This window comes from Papilio xuthus, unplaced genomic scaffold, assembly GCF_000836235.2.
Source record: "Papilio xuthus unplaced genomic scaffold, Pxut_1.1 DF824888.1, whole genome shotgun sequence".
Lineage (NCBI taxonomy): Eukaryota > Metazoa > Arthropoda > Insecta > Lepidoptera > Papilionidae > Papilio > Papilio xuthus.
The window spans coordinates 4,233,982-4,256,003 of record NW_013533761.1 but is presented as its reverse complement, the minus strand read 5'-3'; the positions used below and the strand labels follow the sequence as shown (position 1 = coordinate 4,256,003).

The 22,022-nt window shown below is 40.3% G+C and overlaps 1 protein-coding gene across 2 annotated transcripts in view; it reads left to right on the top strand.

Moving 5' to 3' along the window:
• LOC106127107 (protein teashirt) overlaps positions 1-21,775 on the top strand; it is a 182,381-nt gene extending 160,606 nt beyond the window's left edge. Inside the window, exons 4-5 of one of the 2 annotated variants that reach the window (XM_013325101.1) lie at positions 11,787-11,991; positions 17,425-21,775. In XM_013325101.1, the coding sequence (XP_013180555.1) occupies positions 11,787-11,991; positions 17,425-20,437 (3,218 nt within the window). In that variant the 3' untranslated portion in view covers positions 20,438-21,775. Of the gene's footprint in view, positions 1-11,786; positions 11,992-15,842; positions 16,130-17,424 lie in introns of those variants that run through there. The other variant, XM_013325102.1, reaches the window with a different exon arrangement.
• Positions 21,776-22,022: the final 247 nt, after the last annotated feature.

The following is a 22,022-nucleotide window of genomic DNA, read 5'->3' as shown; positions in this document are numbered from 1 at the left end:
CGGTCTTTATTCTGCCAATTTGCAGTTTCTCCACTCCAGCGGACATCAAGATCAGCCCACGTCGAATCTACATGAAATAATTTCCACGCGACGCTCTCGAAAGGCTGACGGCGCGGGATCCACGCAGTCAGCGCCCTCTCGAGCCTCGGAATATGATAATGAGTGCACTATCTATGCGGAGAGCGCCAAAGGTCTAATCTCGTCGGCGTATCGACGCTCGCCGGCCGCGCGTGTGTGCGCCACCTCTGCCGCCTGTAGCCTCTACTAGCCTGTAGCCTGTAGCCTGTAGCCGCAGTCTGCACTCGAGTGTCCTCGAGCAGCGGTATGGTAATGAAACTCGATCGGAACATTCCCAACTTAAAGATGACTCCTTAATGCGCATCTAAATACTACATAAAATAGTCGAGGCATTAAAGTTCGCGCGACACACGGCCGCCGCGCTTCCCGCGCCCCGCGCCTCCCTCCTCTCAACATGTTTCTTTATAAGTTTTTGCACTTAAAATTTAATTGAAGTGGCGCATTAACTTTTAAGAGTTGTCTTAAAAATTGTTTAGAAAGTGTTTTGTGACCTTTGTTTAAAAGTGTTTTAAATTAAAAAAGGACAGAGACATCTTTATTTTCTCATGTTTAAAGGCATTGACTATTGAATCGATTTCTTGAACATTTTGACCCATTTAATGCGTTTTAGGAATATTGTAATGTATCGCTTCCTTAGCCTTGTACTATTTGACGTGATTTCTGGCTTTGTGTTGGCTTATCGACGCAAAATTCGCTAAATTATGTGTCGTTGTGTCCGCCAGAGCGAGCTCCTAGCTCGGCCGCGATGCACTCGCGTTATGCTAATGAGATCGAATCCGAAATTGGAGTCGATGTGACCGAGGCTCGGTGAATATTGCCACCGATTTATGTATTTACGACACCCGACTTATTTACCGACCAGTCGGATTTTAGCTTAGAGGCTTTACGCATAACGAGGCAATGTCGTAATACCAATATCTGATTCGATTGTAACTTTGTACGCTGTGCCGTGAGGAATGACTTCACACGGTTTGCAGCAACTGCTAAAATGATTAAAAGACGTTCTGATGTATATTACAGTGTTGGACGATCTCTAAAATATTATAATTTCTCTAATTTTCAAATAAATAATAATTCAAACTGAAACAATACAAACATACAAAGATTAATAGGTTTTTGTTGAAGGATAAATGTATAATATTTGTCCTTGGCATTAAAGTAGCGCCCAAAAGTTTAAGTCAAAGTAACGTCACTTATTTACTTGAATAATAAATCAATAAGCACTATTAAGCCAAGGTCGTCGCGGTGGTGCAAGTTGGAAGCGATGAGCGATTTTCGGAAACACTAAGTTATAAAATAATTTAATGTTAGACTATTATTTTGTGTTGTGTTTTTGAACGAATTCTTCTGATTATGACTAAACTCACGTAATCAAAATTATAGTTTTTATACTGAAGATTAAAACATGTTTTAACAACAGTATGTTTTTAAGATTTTGAATGGAATTAAATAATATTAACATTTGACTAGGATTCACAAAACTTAGGTTTTTTAAAGTTGTTGAATATGATATAAATTACGGATATCCTTAGCGTTATCAATTGTATTTATAAATGATAGTCGCTTGAGTCAATAATTTGGACCTGCTTTACATCGGAATCATTTTTCATAATTGCAAAGCGGCGATCAATCTTGCGTCGTCGCCGGAAGCCACTCGACCTCGCCCCGAGCCGCGGCTTTACGTGTTATTGTTGTTTATTTTGTGAGTGATAGCTCGCAGGCCGACCACCGCCGACCACCTGACCTATTTGCTTTATCGCGCCGGCGACACGCGATAACGGCCTACACAAAACGCATTCACAAACTTACGATGAAAAGGGAAGAAATTTTTTGACTAATGATCCGTATCTATGATGTATTGGCACTCGTTATATTTAATTTGGTTAGTAATTTATCATATTAAATGAGAAAATGAAATGGACAACTAACAATAATTAATGAAATGCGAGTTACATCGGTGTTTATCATAATTCTGTGTATGGATATAAAAAGACCAGTACAACACTGCGGCATTGAATGCTTCGACAACGAAGGGTAACTCTAATTAATTATCTTTAATTATTTTACACCATTAACTAATTTATTCGATTGCCGTGATTTAAATATGTTATCAGAGAAACCAATCGATTTAAGGTCTTTAAATCAGGGGCCCGACGATGACCTTCTTAGAACCGCAAACTCTACCTGGATTAGGACTCCGAAAGTGTATAAATGTATGTATGTATAAATGTTCGATTGAGAAGCCGAACCGTTCATAAATCTCGAGGTTCGCTCGAGGCATAAATATCTCAAGTCGCGATACAGCCTTCGGATTCCGAGCGGAGAAAATATCGCACCCGAATTCCGCCGTCCGTTTGACGGGCAAAGGGAAAAAAGCGCGAGCGACGAATTCGGTATTGTATCTGAAGAGTCGCGCGACGGCCGAATGCGCGCGCGCTGCTCGCCCCCTGCCCGCCGCTCCCCGCCGCCCCCGCCTGTCGGAGGCGCGTTACTTTGTGTCGTGAGCGTGGAATACATTAAGCAAAATATGTTATATATGCAATACAACTTGACACACTCTATGGTAGTGTATGTTACACTTTGTTGCTTACCATTCTTAAAAATAAATATTTCTCATTGAAAAAAATCACAAGTTGACTTCTGTTGATGTTCGAGACCACCTAATTTTCTACTGTTTAAAAAAATATACTTTATAACAGCGATATTTCATAAAAACACGATCTCTAGGTATCATAGCTTGCAGAGTCAGGTCGCGAACTCCGCAAGAAAAAAACGAAAGTTGATAGGCGATGCATCAAGCCGCTTATATTATTTGTATGCATGGAAACGTACGCAAAGAGAAAGACATACAACAATGAACAATGGGAGCATAAATCAGTATAATTAGTTTTGCTCGAACGGAGCGAAATCATTGGTCAAACGCGGCCCAGTCCCCGCCCCGGGCGAGAGGACTACACCAGCTTGGTACTTGGCAGCTCGCGGCTCAAATGTAACGTCAGCAATGGGAGTACATCACTGTCAAGACTAGCTAGCTTGCTACTAGCGACTTTGGTCTTCATACAGAATTTTATTACTTTGTGGTCATTTCAACTATACTATAAATGATTGGAGTACTTTACAAAAATTACTCTGAAAGGAACAACCAAAAATCGTAATATTCATTGCAAAGAATTGTTTCAGCGTGTAAATGCATTTTTAAAGATATCCTTAAAGTTCATGATTATACATTTTGATGAAATCAACACCAAAAATTTCTGAGTTATATAAAATATTTGTATTATGTAATTATACCTAATAAGTTCAATAACAATTAATTTGCTATCGGTACGCGAGTGCAGTGGTCGGTCACCGCATAGTTCCGTGCGTCTTACAACTGATTCTTACGATTTGCATATGTATGTTGCATCTCTTTCCCGCATTGCAATGATGTTTGCTTCTCTCCTACAATGATTTATTAACATCTGTAGGTATTCAATATTAGCTCAGATATTTTTTGAAGCTAAATAAAACCTTAACTTTAGCTTGATTTAAACATTTACAAGGCAATTTTGCAACAGTTCTAAATCATGTGAAAAAAAATCTAAATTAGGCGACAAATAAAAATCGACTTTATTCGATTTTTATACATCACAAGTTACAACACTAGTTACATTGGTTTATTGCATCGACAAATGTTTTTGTAGTTACGTGCATTGCGGGCGCGTGACACACGGAGTGACAGGTTTTCTCGCAAGACATCGCCGGAGCTCTACATCGACCCCCATTGTCTGCGAGCTGCTGCTACTGCGGGTGACAGGTGACAGGTGACAGCCTCTATGAACGTGACACTGAGCATTGCTTTATATAGCTAGCTTTAAGTCAGCTTTCTACTACTGTAAATTAATTGAAAAACTAATACATTGTCAGATAAGAAAATAATAATTGCCTATTATTTAAATCGCTACAAAGTTGTCACTATGGTAATAAATAACATTATTTAGTAATCTGTCACATTGTTAGTCTTTGATAAAATGATAAAATGAAACTTTAGATTACCTATATTTATTTAATTTTATTCTATCTATTTAAATTTTCAAGAAATACCTAAGAAGATTGTTATTAAGAGCAAGAAACTGAGTTTAATATATGTGAAGAAGTGAGATAGGTGTGTCAGGACCGCGCTAAATGGTGGTCCGTGGTCTCTGCCTAATACTCTCGGTTTACTTTTCTTTCCGAATATTTCAATATTGGAATTACATTAAGAAGAATAATATTTGAATATTTATATAAGATATTTAACGATCGTTATTTATATTTTAATTGTCATATAAATTTATATATCTTATCAAAGTTCTTTTATCATTTCCTAATGACTGTGGAGTTATGAGTGTCATTGGTGGCATATAGCAGTTGACGGACGTCAAAAGTGCCAGCGAATTGAGGTTAATGGTGTCATATGTAATTTATTTTAATAAATTGTGGAATTATGTGTCATAAACATGTCTCCACCGCCGTACACATTAACAGTTCGTTAAACCCTTTATACTTTTTGATGTTAATTTTAAACAAATTATTAACTTACATATTTATTAATAACGGTCAATTATTTATCGAAATTTTTATTAAAATAGATTCGTAAAACATATAATTATTAAACGGAAGAGTGAAAGCCAATTATTTTTATTTATTTATTTTATTTTATTAATTAAAATATATTAAAGTCGATTAAGGATAAAGTGCGACATTAAAATGTGCAGTTTCGATGATAACTTAAGTTTTATTTGACAATGAAACTTAAGTTATTGTCTCATCATGTTTATTCAAAAGAGAAATTTGAATTTATTCAAAAAAACAAAATTAATTAGTGTATCCAGTTCCGAGCTATGTGTATCCATAATTCACATTTAAACATGTTTTCTAGGTCACGTGGTTTACTTTACGATAACCAAGTTATTGGAAGAAATAATTAAAATTGAAAACAAAATAAAATTCTTTTTCTGATGCATTTGTTTTTTTTTTATTTAAGCTGTGATTTTCGTACCATTTTGCTTATATGCTAGTATACACCTAAGGATTGCTATGGGTACAAAAAGGACGATTAGATTTGTTGGTATCCGAACTATCTCCGGACATTAGTACAAATGAGTCGGAGTTCGACACTAAATGAGAGCGATGTCGGAGCGTCTCCGCGCCGACAAATACGGATCGTGTCGGCCGGGTCGTCACTTGTCCGCCATTTTTCACACGTTACCGACTAAGCCGAGGCGAGGGTGTGACCCCGCGTATTTGTTACCTTTCTTCAAGTTTTTTTAGGATTGCCGGCATTCGTTTCTCTTACTTTGACAATATGGTACTTCCTATGCCCGTAAGCTTTGATTACTTTGAAGTCAAAACATTAGCTAAAATTTTTTAGATAATATTAGACCGATGATTACTTTAAAACTGTTGCTTCAGCTATTCAGAGTTTTCTGGCTTGTAATTTTGTCCTAAATATGTATATCTGGGATATCGAGCTGGCACCATTGGCCACCGAGTGCCACCGGGTGCCACGAGTGTCAATAACATGATAGATCCCAACTGCCACACCGCGCGGTGGCATTGGCAAGGCATCAATCACCGCGCAGCTGACTGATGCGACGACACTCGATTCATAAAGGTATTCATTTAACTCCGAGCGCTGACGTTGATTGATATTTACGATATCGAAGCGATGTACCGCGTAATTATCGACTGGCCTCGATACCTAGCCAGTTATATCGGCTGACGACCGCCGCGCCGCACCGCGCCACGCTGACACTAGTCACTCATTTAAAAAACATAAATTAAAATGCATGTCAGCAATCCTTTAATTTTTTATGCGACACGTAGCATAGAACTATAGAGTAGTAATAATATATGTAGATCATCATTAAAAATAAAAAAGGCAATAATATGTTCTTTTAAGATCAAAATCTCTGTATAAATCATGTCGTCATATGATTTATACAGGGATTTTGATCTCAGAAAACCACGGTTAGTCCAGTAATGAAACAGCATGTTTCCTTATCATCCTATATTATGCTTGACTGGTATTGGACTTTGAATTTTAATACATATTATACATATAGGTATTGTAGAAGTTTCCTCAAAAAACATTAAGATTATACAGTTTGCCATTTCCGTTTAGCTATCAAATTAGGTTTAAGATAAAAAGAAATTTATGATTGATTGTTTTGACAAATAATTGCGCTGTACAACGAAAATCTGATAAGTTGACGATAAATGATATTGCTAACAGGATACGAGCGAGTATTGTGAAATCGAGTCCGGATATCCCACACGCGACTTTAATCTTTATACGAAATTAGATTAATATCGAATTTGCATAAACTAAAACTCACGAATGTATTTAACGTGTTCACCACCGTAGGTCCGACTAATTGTTTCATGGCACGTCTTTATTAAGTCGACATAGGCTAACTGGTTCATGCTAATTTAGTCTTATGACAACGTTCATACGAACCGGATTCGCGTGCACCGAATAGTAATCTGCAAGAGTTCTCGTTTCGCACTTCATAGCAAATTCAGCTGACCGTGTCGTGGTAATTAAATCATCTGTTAAGAGATATAAGATTATCTCGGGGCCAGGGTTCGGTTTTTGTATGCATTCGCCATACGTGCAGACGACGACAAAAACCTCGTGCGTACCTAACAGACGGACCTGAGTAAGGCTTCTCTATTTCAAGGCTTAACTTCAAACTTTTTATGTTTTGACTACACCGCATGTGAAAGTTAAAAAATTAAATTATTTATTATAGATATAAAACATTGAGTTAGAAAACATTCCTATTCGATATAGTGAAAGTGTCTGTTGAGAATGTATTATCATCAGCACTGAATGTCCCCACTGAGGTGTACGGATAAAAACGGTGTAAATTTGGAGCGACTAGACTATAGTCAACCACACTGGCCCAGTGCAGGTTGGTCAACTTCACACATATTTTTGAATTTCTTCGATATGCAGGTTTTCCTTCGCCGTAATAACATCAGTGTGTATGTAAATCGAAAACCAGAGTAGTACATGGCGGTAATGTATGCCAGCATATAATTGCAAATGTAACTTTATGAACGAGTGGCATCATAAAGTTTATCAACATTTCTGTAGCACGTGTCCGCCTAAACACTACAATAGTGAGTGAAATTTGTAAAGTGTAGTTCCTGCAGCGAATAGTCCTCCGCACAGCGCCGACACGCCGCCGGTCGCGTCTGACAGCTACTAATGGATAACTTGTTGCGCCGACTGTTGCCCCGCGCACCCCGCGCACCCCGCGCCCGCGCTCTTGCCCTCACTCACCCTTATACACTGCTAAAAATCAACCCTTATATGACATTACAAAAAAAAAACATTAACTAATTGTTTAAATATGAAGATTTAATTTCTGTAATAGTTTTGATCATCGTTCAGTTACTAGGACAGATATTAACAATGAATTTTATCAAATTATATATAATATTATATCTTCCTTTTATCTAATCGATACTGTTGTAAAGGAGGTTAAAACGTAATTCTTAACATATCAAATAGTAAGAGTTTATCCTCTATTAAGTTGTTTTTCGACGCAATTAAACTTAGTATGTGACAAAATTTCTCATCATTACGTCAAATATATATATTAAATGAGTGTCCCGTCTAGTTCATCACTTGTTGCATCTCATCAACGTGACTCGCGACAACAGCGTGTTACTGTCCTAGCAGCGTGTTAGTGTAACACTCGTAGAGTATTAGTGATTCTAGCGTGTTTGAACTCCCAGAAATTGATGCTGTTCGGACGACGTGTTAGATGTCACGTCGCCTATTTATTCATGAAAATGAATGAATTAATCAAATCAATAAACTTATTGATACATTCACTAACTATGACAATCGTTTTTCGGTTGAAACAATTATAGGACATTTCGACACCAGAATTTTAGGGATTTTAGAATTATAGATGTCACTTTTGCAATAAAATTCATCATCATATCCATTTTGTTTATAATATTTTCGTGTTAGTTCTATCCATCCATCATACAGTTTTAGTGCAAATCATTTGGGGGATTCCAACTTGGTAATTAATTATTATTTATCAACGGATCATGATTGAAAACTTCATTTGTGTTGATTGACTCCAATAAATATAAGATTACACGAAAACGTATTGACTCACCTAGTTGTGTGAACATGGGTCTATATTACGATAAAACACATTGGTAATTTGGTTTTAGAATGTGTAACTTTACATCTATCTATCTGTACATTTAAGTGTTCTTCAAAAGCTGCTAAACTTCTTCTAGAGTCGCAACCATATATATAGAAATCTATTTTATGAAGATTATGCTATTATTTTATATTTTTGTTCATCTCAACTTTTAAAGTAAATCAGTTCGATAAGTGCTCTATTATTCAATTCTTCACCGACCGCTCTACCCCTAGCTAACTAAGCTACAAGGCCGGGGCCGGCAGTAAATAGCTTTGAACCCGCGTCGGCTTTCCAGAGGCACTATTTCGCGTCACCAATAACTTGAGTCTGGTATCGCGGCTCCTAGCGTCTCGCGTTCACAGGCGCCGCGCAAAACACGCTATCTGACGTTTTACGAGCTTGCCCCTCTCCCCCAAGCCGTCTTAGCTTCCCCACTCCCTGTCAATTATACCGCGACATCGGCCCCGTGGGTTTGATTCCGATTATAAAAGCAAGATCTAAGTGCCCGCCTCTACTGCACCGATAACTTCGAACACCCTGTAGTTTATTTACTTTAAACTAAGTTCAGTCCCCACTAAGAGCGCCACTAGATCTTTTAAAAACTGGGTGTTCTTGATGGGTAAATAAAAATTATCATTCACATTTTATGCTAATTACACATCCGAATTTTAGGAAGATTCTTCAAATTCTGAAGGCATCGACTTTGTACAAAGAGAATCAACGACGCGACGTTCGTCTTTACCAGTAAAAATAATGCTATCGACATTTGTGTTTCTATTTTTTTGCTCTTTAAACAAAAAGTATTTCGCAAACAAGACAGATCGTGGTAGATGTAACATGTTTCTGTCTAAATGTCTCGAGTACATCATAAGTAAATTATCATTTCAATCTACACTTAAGCGCTAATTAAAAACACAAATCAATTTTTGGGGCTCGTAAATTAAGTGTCACAATCAATCACGGAATTAATTATGAGGGTAGGTTGAGAGCTCGCATATTGAGTCTCGGGTGAGGTTGTAAGAACTGGTATGAACCGGTCCGAGGGCAAGATAAGCAGCTCGCGTTGCAGGACAAATTCGACAAACATCAGATCCTCCAATTAGGCGTTACTCGCCAGATTTATGGTTGTCCGGGAGTGGCGTGCTAAGGGCGGATTTATTAGCGCCCAGTCCGGACCGGGGACGGACTGATAGCGATGTAGTCCGGATACTGTCTCAGCACAATCATTGACTCCGTAAGGAAGACAAAGAATTGGGATGTAGACAATATTTTATTCTTTCTCGCCTCGAGGGGTTAAGAGTGATTTTATAGTTTTTACTTCACTATAGAAAAAGGCTTTGTTTTTGTGAATACGTATAAACTGAACTTCGATTTTGATACGTCTCGTATACATTAAACCATGTTTATTCCTTTTATGTGTAAAGCTTAATCTGAAATTAGTAGCTTTGTGTAAGTTGAACAATATTAATATTAAATTATCTACGACCGCATTAAAATAGATATTTTAATTATTTTGCTTTTAATTAAGGAATAAGAATAATATTTTGTGCAAAAAATAAACAACAGGTGAAAAATAACTGACACAGATCTGTATCATTTGCATTCGATTTAATTTTCTCCTTCACATCCGTACAGACATCCTCATTATTTTATATATATAGTCTGCGTTATATTGTCGTATATATCATAAATAACATGGGCGTGCGACTTGTGTCTGACGTCCGAGCAATTGACCTCTTCTTCAATACCATCCTCTCCTCAGTTCCTTGAATTTAATGATCAGTATTAGCTCCCACTGAAGACATTCTGCCATGCTGTAATGTTTGTTGCAAGCATCTATTTAGTGTCAAATTTTTATCGAGAATATTCAGCAGCATGCATCATTGTAATTATTTGGTATTTGTAGTTGATTTGAATCGATGGGAAGTGCTTTAGCTGAAGGAATTCAACGATAGCGAACATTAAATAGATTGTTAAAGACAAAATAATGATAACATGTTGTAATGTTTGTTGAAAAATACGCAGCGAGTTATCGTGCCGTAGATAGTAGACAGGATTAGCGTTACCATCTGCCTTTTGATTGATCATTAGATAACCAAATGATAGCGATTACTGGATGCCTTGATAACTTTAACTACGAAGCTTAGAAATTATTACAAACCAGTAATTTCGCGGCGGACAACTGCGACTGCATTCATCTTGATAAAGCGCACAGTTGAGCGAAAGGTGCCCGCGCTATCCACGGACTTATTTACGCTGTTCCGCTACGATCAAGATTTATAAGTTTTATTATGTTTCGTTAGCGTCGCTCGTTCGTATCGAGCCATCGACGCTTTATCGACGGTAATCGAATATTATATCGATTTCACGGCGAATTCTGGTGAAATTAAGGTATTGTTTCGGTGTTTGGAAATCGTCGAGTCAGCGCACTTTGTCCGCGGGTCTATTGTGACGAGCCCAGCCGGGTACGACGTGGCCCGGACGGCACATCTGATTACGTCGTCCGTCAAGCGCTCATGCCGAGGTCCGGCGTCACTCGAGACACGAGCCATCGCGATAGCGCCATTTGAATATTGACTAGTGCTTTTGGCGCTATGTCAGAAACACGCGCTCTTTTCCTTTGATCGGAATCGAGTCGGCACCAATGCGTGCGTTGCTGTGGGGCTACTAGTGCCCCGGGCGATGCATTCGGCGCATCTTTTGCGGGCGGACGATTGACGCGATGCGTTTTAATCAATTAGCGAGCGGGAACGCGGTTCTCGAGCCAGTGGGCAGTGAAACGAGCGCCCACCGCGGTGCACAGTTTTCGGTCGCGCTCTCCGATTTCAGTGACGTTTTTTTGACCACTTTTCGGATGATAACTTCATAATCGGAGCGAAAGTCGTCGCGGTTTCTCTTTTTGTGTTCACGGGTCGCGGATTCCCTCCCGGAGTCTTCACGCTCCGGGGATTAGCTTAAACTTGATACTCGACAAGGGATTGACGGTTCTTCGGAACGTCGCTCAACTCGACTGGAAGGAAGGACTCAATTTTACTGTTGCCTTACAACCTTGAACGTTGTCGTCGAATTTTCGAAGAAACCAGTCTACTATATTTGTTCTTGTTCGTAAATTGCATCGAATAACGTGTTTTTACTTCTAACATTGTTGATCAGGATGGATTCTTTGATCCTTTGTATTTACAAGTAGAAGTGGTTATTAGTGTAACAGCAGTCCACGTGACGTACTGCACGACATAGACAGTGTGTCAGCTGATATACAGCTTTGATCAATAAAAGATGGCGTCGATAGCCGGCGGTCAGTCACGCATCGATCACACGTTGACCGTTCACTCGCGATGCGCCACTTTTGGGTGTTTTTAACCATTTTTATCGGCACCATATCAAGTTGCAGCGATAAACTACAAATGCATTAACAATCCCACTATACTTTAACTGACCAGATTCAACTGACAGCTTTGATCTGGTATGCCACAAAATGTTTTCTAATATTTAGCTTTTCCTTGTCCACAGAAGAACCACCGGCCACCAGCCCCGATAGCGGCGTGAAGGAGCGCGGGGAGCGGCAAGAGGGGGGCGGTGCGTCCCGGGGCGCCTCCCCCGCTTCCCGCGCCTCCCCTGACACGCCTGCGACGCCTGCGACTCCCGCGACGCCCGCGCCTGATGACATCGAACACAGCATCCCCGCTAGCCTCATTCAGGACCCTAACGCTGACAGGTGGGTACAACATATACTTAGTGACCAAAAACATGACCTGAACAAAGGAACTTACGGTCCATGAATTCCATGTGATTGGTACAGATGTAGAATATAGTCTGGAAAAACGCATAGGCTACTTAGTTTCATTCTTATTAATTCCGCTCAGATGAAGTCGCGGTCGAAAGTGGATTTTAAATCGAGACTTTAGTATAATATATTCTTTTCCGCGAGTTTCTTAAGAGGCAGTTTAGTTAGTTGAAAACTATGTGCCGCATCAAACCATCAATTTCCAAAGTAACGTTCAATAATCTCATTCACATACGAAGCTTCGACTTGCAGCAGAGAGCGGCCACATTTTTTAGGAGCCGTCTAAATTGTTCCAATCTTCGACGGCAGATATCTTTTGGATGTCGTCCAAGTCGCTCCGTTAGCGCTCGAGCCTTCGAATTCGAGTCATATTTTGAGTGGTACGAGCTCTTGCAGGTTATAGCTCCTGACGTGTTGGTTACTGCAAACGAGATCTTAACGTTATGCAAAACGGAACACTTCATTTACACTATTTCTCTGATGAAATTTCACGAGAGTTCATATAGCGTAGCAGTTAGATAACTTAGCTCCTATATTACAAGTTTGAATATGAGAAAAGCCTATATAAAAGTGGAGTTAAAAGAATGGAATGAAACATTTACTTTAATTCCTAATTTGATCTTGTACATTAGTATCGAGATTTTGTTGTCATAAAAAGCGATTTGTAACCTAACTCCTGACTAAAAAAGGTTAAGGTTTTTATGTTAGCAAGTATTTCGATGCTCGCGAATATCAATCTTTGATCACTATTAGGCGAGTTCATAATAGTATAGTAGAGTCATATTGTCTCAGCACTGGTGGTCCGGCGTCACTCCGCGGCGGCTCTAACGATGCCATTGTTTCCGATGATGAGTTGTCGACTGCTGTCCACGCCACCGCTCCTCATACCACCGACCACCGTTGACCCACCTCTTAATCTCTATCACAACTACTTAAGAACTATAATCGATTAAACTAAGGACAATATACAACTGGATATGTTAAAGTAACGAATGAACATGATCGTGACAGCAATGGACGATTGCGGAGGTAAAAGCGGTCGAGTATTTTTCGTATGACAATCAATTTTAGTTTAATAACTGTGATCAAGTATTTCGTTCGAGAATCCATGGAAACAATGCAATAGCTTCGATTGATTTATACAGATAATATAACGCCAGATAACGTACCGACAAAGCATAAATCACTTTATTATTCACGAGGTGTTATCTATAACGGTAAATACTCGCTTTTGGTATATTGGATATGCTTTTGGGACATTTTTGATTCACTCTTTATTAACGTTCAGGTGAAACGAATCTATAGTCAAATGGATAATCAATTCGAAATAAAAAAAATAAACTTTTTATTAATTACAATCGAGTTGTATGAAAAGAAATGAAAGTGACCCAGATTTCTTATTACTAATATCGATAAAATGTTGCGATTAAAAACCGTATAATGTTAGTCTTTTACTTTATATTTATGAAGAAAAACCTATTGTAACAAGTTAAAAATAAATAATTAAATTAAATAACAAATAATCCATATTATATGATTTTATTAAAGTTAAAGGTAAATATATTTGATGAAGAACTCGTAACGTATTGTTTCATATTTCATTGTAATAAAACATTTGTTTAACTCTGGAATGTTTATGGTGTCTTTTTATTTGTTACCATAGACCACTTGAGTTCACATCACTCCAATGTTAGTGTCACCTCTGAGTTAATTTATATTGTTTGATAGTTTTAACATCTCATCATATATCTTTTGTTTCCTTCATTATTGAAACAGTTGTGTTTTGTTTAACAAACTTTCTTAGCTGTCGAATAAAGTCAGAGGTCTCGATACGAGAATAAAACAGGAGCATCTGTATTTAATTATGTTAATGGCCACACATAAATTTTAATATCGATTAAGAGCAAAATCAATATATTAAAAACTATAAATATTTCAAGACAGGTCCGACGTCAAGTAACAAAATTATATCTGACTCATTAATTAGTAAATATCAAAGTTTTCTAAATTTTAAAAACTACGATTTTATCAACATCCTGTGTCACAAATGCGTCTTAGATATTTAGATGAAATTCATCTCTATATCTTAGTTTTTTTTTGTAAAAAGTGTTATAGTGGTGACGGCAAATGGTACATTTGTGTTGGGCGAGCGTTCCCTGTTCCATCACTGTCAATTAGTGGCAGAGAAGAGACGTCATCAATCATAAACATCCTCTGTAGCTCCGCGGCAGACGTCCTCAGGGCATATTGTTTACCTTTCTGATTTACACGTTTTATTATTCTGCTTATACATCGGCAAGAGCATTAACAATTCTATAATTTATCGGACAGATATTTGTAAATGTTTGCTTTTGAGTTTCTAATATTTTAAAGAAGTGTAGCTCGTAGGGCTGTCGATTTAGATTATTCCTATTATAATAATTGGTCTAGAAAACGGATCTATTGTCTGACTCATAGGATGTCTAAAATGCCATATAATGCATTAAAAATAATTATCTATTATCCGTACAAAACACGATATTAGATACGGATTTAATTAAATACAAAGCGTCCATTAATTAGAACAGAACAAATAAAATAAAATTGTTTATTAGAAATTAAGTGTTTTCGAAGTGTTATTTATTGCTTTGATTTTATTTTGCTTGTGAATAAAATGTTTGAAATAAGGTCGACGTGGAGACGACGTTTTTATTTACACAAATTAAAATATTGTTTTTAATGTGGTCATCAATCTGTTTTATCGCTAATGAACGCTGGATGTGGACGACAAGAGCACCAGCGGACACATCACATCACCATACTCCAATTTTAATGTTAACACTTCAAATGCTGACCAGTTTTAAAATTCACATTATTACGTTTACTAATTCTATAAATCTCTTATTAAAGCTAAATGTGAAACGAAATTTTACGAGTCTGATACTAGATTTGGATATTGAGCATTCTGATTGTAAATATAGACAGACAGAATTTTTAACTATGAAAATATCTTAAAAAAGTAACTGGATAGTGTTGATACATTGTTTTTGTTACGCATTTGAGAATTGTGTTTTGTTTTCAATGTTATATAGAGTGCTGGGGAGAGTAAGCAGAGATAACAAATGTGTCACATAAAAACTAGTGATTAATTAACCCGCACTCTAATTCACTATGGAAGCAATTAACATCTGCCGAATCTGACGGGGACTTTAAATTTATGCTGATTCCATAAAAACATCTTTCTGTCTGATCTTGATCGTTTTAAATTTAAATTATGTTTTGGATTAGTATATAGTTTTAAAAGATATTGAATTTAAGAGGAATTGATAATTAAGATTTGTCTCGTGTGCTCTTTATTTAGTAATATTTTTAAAGGAATGTGGCGGATAAAGATCGATCAAAACTTTGATAAAATTATCAATAAATAAAAAAAATCAGATAAACCGGTGGTTTCCCCTTGAGTGATAGGTCTTTCCTCATATTTTTTGCCGTCTCATAATCTGCATAGACTATTGAAAGAAGTAATTGTATTGCAAATATAAAGATGTTCCTATTGGCTAGAGAAGTTGTCAGTGAGTGGTGTCAGGTGAGTCAGCAGTCAGTAATCGCTCCGCTGTCGGCTGTCCGACTGTCAGCGGGGCGATCGCACTCGTCAGCTCGTCACTGCACGTCCTCGCGCATCGCACGCACGCTGCATCACGCAGCGCACCACCCCTCACAACACAACACTATCAGTTGTCTCGCTCCTTCGCTCTCATTCGTCCGCCCCACCCGCAGCCGTCCCGTTCGCGCGGAGGGCGTGCGGGGAGAGGGCGCTGCGGGCGGGTCGTAAATCACACGGCGTCTCATTCCACGCGGGACCGCCGCAGCTGCCGCATGCCCGCACTCCCCGTCCGACCGGCATCGCGGCGCGTCTTACGCGACTTGTTTACTTCTAGCCAGTTTTGGGAAGTCACCTTGTTCTATTGTAAAATAGTGTTCAGTATTGTTAAAGTGTTGTTACATGGATCCGAGACACTTCGAAATAACTCAGTGTGGAGTACTTTGAGAAAATTTCGTCCAAAATGATTGTCGAAGCTGACCACGTGAGGTAGGTTCTTGTGTTTGGTCTTTCAATGTTTTCTTTTATTATAACATTTTATTTTTTTTATTTAATATTGTTTTAAATTATTTGTTTTTGAATGTTAAATTCAGTTTAACGTAAAAGAAGAAGAAACGCATCTGTTGTGTTCGTTCTTATTTTGACAATATATTGTTTTACATTTTATCATTTCAGATAAAATATTTGAACTTATTTAAATTTATAATAGCTAAAGGTGATCTTCAGCAAAAAAACTATTTGATAAAAGTAACATTTTTAAAAATAATTTTGTTACAACTCGATAAATTCCAAACAATGTATTTTTTTCGATGCTTACAAACCATTATTAAAATATCTGTAAATCAATCTATACATTTTAATCTACGTTAATGGTAAACTTTATCACAAGACGAAAAGTTAACTGTAGTTAAAGTTTGTTGTTTAGTTTAAGAGACGTCGTTTCTGTTTCATTAAAAACAAATAAATTAAGATAAAAACTATTGAAACCAGTAAGCTAAAATTATTTAACTAAATTATTGAACATTGACCTTGTATTAAAAAAAATTACGACGTCTAATAATTTTATATACAAAAATACGATCAACCTGTTCGCTTTAAACAGTGATTCTGTTTAACAAATAAACGTCTGTTAGAATAATTGATTATTGTTGGGTCTTACAACATATGCTATCGAAATTTATGTGTGTCAGTCATCCATTATGAATTCTGTGGAGCAAATAATAAAAAAAAATTTGGTAGTATAATTATTCCGATAGCTCGAATATTGGTCGCGAATGTTTTATTGTATCCACTATTGAATATATCGTTGAAGTAAACATGTCACAGGTCACACAACCGGCTGATGTCTAATATTATATTAATCAGTGTAAATCTTAAAAGTTATCTTAGATCATTAATAGAAATATATGCAACGTTGACACGTTCGTGACATCATTGAATATTTCTATAGTAAAATTACATCTACATACGTAAAAGTTTGCTATCGCTGCCCTATGTAAATTATTTTATGTTGAAAAAAAAATGATTAGAAATCCATATGGAAACACATTCCATTTCCAACAATATTGGCATTAGTTTTCATTGCAGCCACTGTTACGTTAAGTTTAAAATCTGTGAATTTGTATAAACTGTGTCATCGTTTTAAGTGCGTGTTATGAACTTTTGCCCGTTTGTCCAAGGAAAAACTATTATTATTGATATTCTTGCAAATAAAATACATTATTTCGCCCTATGTTTAAAGAAGTTAATTATCATAAAATAATATCGAATTTATTTGTCGACAGGGAGAGTCCAAGATGTTTATCGCGGGAGTCTTCAGGCGCTCCGCGGTGTCCCTCCAACGACTCAGTATACTCGGGGCGCAGCGCCGCCGGGTTGGGCCTGCCCGCAGCTCTGACTGCCGCCCTGCCCGCTGCACTGCCCGCTGCGCTGCTGCCCCCGCACTCGGCCGCCGTCGCCGCCTATCTGGGCGCAGCGGCCGCTGCGGCGCAGCAGCGCCTGCTCATGTCCTGCCACGAGGACCTCGACTCGGACCGCGCCGACGCCGTGCTCGACTTTAGCACCAAGCGCGGTGAGTCTCCGCACGACGACGATGACGAGGACGTCGTCAATCTCAGCAAGACGCACGAAAATGGACCCCTCGACCTCTCCGTCGGCACTAGAAAACGCGGGCCAGACGACTCGCCTTCCCCTGTCCCGACGAGAAAGAGCTCTAGGTCTGAATTCAAACCCGTACCGTCGCCCTGGTCGACGCCGGTGGCGCCGCACTTGCCCTACTTTGCGGCAGCGGTGGCGGCCGCTAGCTTATCGCCGAAGGGCGGCGTGCCCGCAGAGTGGAACGGAAAATTAAAACACGGAACGCCGACACCTAGCGATGCCACCAAAGCCTTAGAAAAGATGAGCGAGCTGAGCAGACTAGGCGGCGAGGAACTATTCAGATCCGTCCAGAACGCGGCACTGGGCGCTGGATTGACGCCGAACGCGGCCGCACGCCACTCCGCTTGGCAGTCGCACTGGCTCAATAAGGGAGCCGATCAGACCAAGGACGTTCTCAAATGCGTCTGGTGCAAGAAAAGCTTTAACTCTCTTGCCGATCTCACCGTTCACATGAAGGAAGCGAAACACTGCGGCGTCAACGTGCCGGTGCCACCTGCGACCGGTGCGCCGCTACCGCCCTCGCTGCAGCCGCCCTCCAGCTCGCCCTCTACACCCTCGCACAACTCCTCCTCCTCAAGCGGCTCCTCGAAGCCGAATCATAACGATCTTAACATGCTCATCAAGGAAAACATGCCAATACCCAGAAAATTAGTACGCGGGCAGGACGTCTGGCTAGGGAAAGGCGCCGAGCAGACTAGACAAATTTTGAAATGCATGTGGTGTGCCGAAAGTTTCCGATCCCTCGCTGAAATGACAAGTCACATGCAGCGCACACAGCACTATACGAATATCATATCTCAGGAACAAATAATCTCGTGGAAATCGTCCGACGACGGCAAGGGCGGCAACGCCAGTGCGCCCGGCGCTACCAGCGCGGCGCCGCCCGCCACCGGCAACAGTAGCCATGTCAGCGCCGTCTTGACGTGTAAGGTTTGCGACCAAGCATTCAGTTCCCTTAAGGAACTTAGTAATCATATGGTTAAGAATTCACACTACAAAGAACACATCATGAGGTCCATCACTGAAAGCGGCGGCCGAAGAAGACAAACACGAGAGAAGAGGAAGAAATCATTACCGGTAAGAAAACTTTTGGAACTCGAGAGAGCACAACACGAGTTTAAAAATGGAGAAGGCAATGGTGTTCCCATGGGAAAGCCTATTCGCGATTTCGGCGCGGGTAGTCGGATAACCTGCGAGAAATGCGGGGATAAAATAGAAACTGCAGTGTTCGTCGAGCATATAAGGCAATGTATCGGAGCTCCCATGTCCAACAACCAAAGGAATTTTCTTAAAAGCGCACTTATGTCGAACAACATTATCCCGCCCGACGTTCCCGGCCACGTGACACCGACCGGCCGCGACGGCCGCAAAAGCATCAACGAGGAGTTACCGTCCCCCGGGTCCGCTCACCATCGCTCCCCTTCCTCGGTGAACGATTCCTCCCCAAGTTCCAAAGACCCGAACGCGAGTAACGATAAAAGCTCTTCGCCTTCAGTTTTAAATGCCATCGAACAGTTGATCGAAAAGAGTTTTGACACTCGTTCGCGGCATTCCGTTCCCGGCATGCCCGGCGCCGCCTCCCACGCGCCCATCGGCTCCAGTATTCTGAAGCGACTAGGCATAGACGAGAGCGTAGACTATACTAAGCCCCTAGTGGACCCGCAGACAATGAGTATGTTAAGAAGTTATCACCACCAACAAGGCTACGGGCGGCGCGAACGCAGCGGCAGCGAGTCCAGCTCGATGTCGGAGCGCGGGGGCAGCAGGGTCGAGTCCCTGACGCCCGATAGGAAGTTAGATGCATATCATATGACACCCCGAACGACACCCGATACGCGCGGCTCCCAAACGCCGGCGTCAGAGGATCGTCCAACCGAAGTCCGCATAAAGAAGGAAGTTCCGGACGACGACGAACGTGAAAATGGCGTCGATCTCAGTCAATCGGTTCGTGTCAAAACCGAGGTAGAGGATGAGGAAGATACCCCGAGGCCAGGCAGCTCGACGGAAGAGGACGTGAAGCCGACGATCCCGAAACGCGAAAGCGAAGGTCCCAGCCCAGCAGCCAGCCCTCGCAGTCCCGCCAGCGATCGCTCCGGCAACACGCCGGGCTCCGACCGCAAGCCGCCTTCAAGCTTGGGTGCACTATCGTCGATGTTTGATAATCTAGCAGGCGGCGGGTCAAGCGAGCCTAGCTCGTCCCGCCGTAGTGGCAGCCACCCCCTGGCAGCGCTGCAAAAGCTGTGCGACAAGACAGAGAGCAATCCATCGCGTGCACCCCCGCCGGCACCCTCGCCTGCTGGCCCGCCAAGTATCCTCACCTTCAGCTGGGCGTGCAACGACGCCGTGGTTACAGATTCCATTATGAAGTGCGCCCTGTGCGATACACCCTTCATTTCTAAGGGAGCGTATCGGCACCATCTGTCCAAAATGCATTTTGTGAAAGACGGCGCCCTACCGGAACCGGTGCCCGTGAAGGCTCCGCCTGCGGCCGGCTCGCCCGGCGCTCACAAGGGCGGCGGGTCCAGTGCCGCCTCGCCTCAGGACCCACGCAGTCCCTCGCAGCCCTTCGACGAAAGCCCTCACTCCAAGTTCTTGAAGTATACGGAGCTCGCGAAGCAGCTCTCGAGCAAGTACGTGTAGGGCTGGCCGCGCGCCCACCTCGTGATCGCACCATATCCGCTACCTTAAACCTTGCTAGGTGTAGGTCGCCGCGGCGACGCTAAGTATTTCGAAACTCTTTGCCAATTTAATTATTTTAGGTAATCGTTAGAGTTCACCGCATAGTTCGGTTAGTGTAATTACGATTAGCGACATAAGTATACGCCAAACGTCTTACGTTCGTCTAGATATAAGAAAATATTTTGAAAAGTTGCCTTTTGGTGAGCGGGGTGTTTCCGTGCGCACGCGCTCCGCGCCCCGCGCCGGCCGCTGCTTATCTTCCACATTACGTCGTAATTCCATTTCGATAATTGTAAATAAAAGTCGCATTAAGTCTTAAAGTTCGATTCGATCTCTTTGTAAATCCTTTGTGCTGTCTCGCCGCGTGACGTGAGGGCGCTCACTTCTCGCTGTTGGATGGTAAATTGTTGCAATATAATATTTTTGTGTTACTTAATTTGATGTTTGTAAATCGGAGTTAGGCTTAGCGTCCTCGGTTGGTTGTTTGTATATTTTGAAGGCGCGCGGCCGGCTGTAATCTCGGAGATCCAATCTCAGTGGGCTGGGAGAGCCGCGCGCTGTCGCGGCTCAACATTAACGCAATATAACAATCTCCTTAGTGTAAATTTCGCTCTAGACCCCCATATGTTCTCCCCGCGAGATTGCTATTTATTATTTAGTGGTAAGTACGATACGTAAGTTTAGGCGACCTCTCTGTGAACACTTGTATACCATTGCCCCGGCGCCGGCGCTGTCCGGCCCTGTGTGCCGAGCTGTACTAAATAAAGAAATCGTGATAGTATGTTTTACAATATTGATTTGTTTAAAAGGACGACTACATTCGTATACGGTTAGAGATGTTCAAATGTAACGAGAGAATTCTTCCAATTTGACAACAAGATATACGAGTTGTATATACGGTACTTGCGAGTGAAAAACTCTTTTATATTTAATAAAAATATTGTAAACTGTCGAAAGTAAGTTGCAGAAGATATCAGTCGGTTCTTTGCGGTCGCCGACTCGTAACATGACCGTCACGCACTGTTCATGTATTATTTTATTTTTGTTAAAATTATTTTACAACAATTGTGTTTTGTTTACGAATGTACTTTTATATATGTTTTTGTACTAACTACTGTAATGTGCAGTTGTGTTACGATCGCGTCTCGCAACAGTGATGTTCGGAATCGATTAATTATCATTTTAAAGATAATTAAACAAAACATACGACAAATATAATGTATACGCTAACTCTGATGAGAGATTTTTGCTCATTCATTAACGAAAAAAAATCGTGTTGAAATATTGATTTTACCAAATTAAATAATCTTATTTAATATTTTATGTTGTATTTCAAAATGCAATTAAAAGCTCAAAGAAATATATATGTTAAATACTTTAATCGGTCTCTTTTATTTAATCCTTCCCAGTCACACTAAATATGAAAAACAGGACATACTTTAAAAGAACTGATGTGGGTTTCCACTGACGAAAAACCTGCACAAAGCACTTTCACTTATTTTTTCATAAAGAATGACAAATTACAAGGTAATTCGTCAGTAAAAAT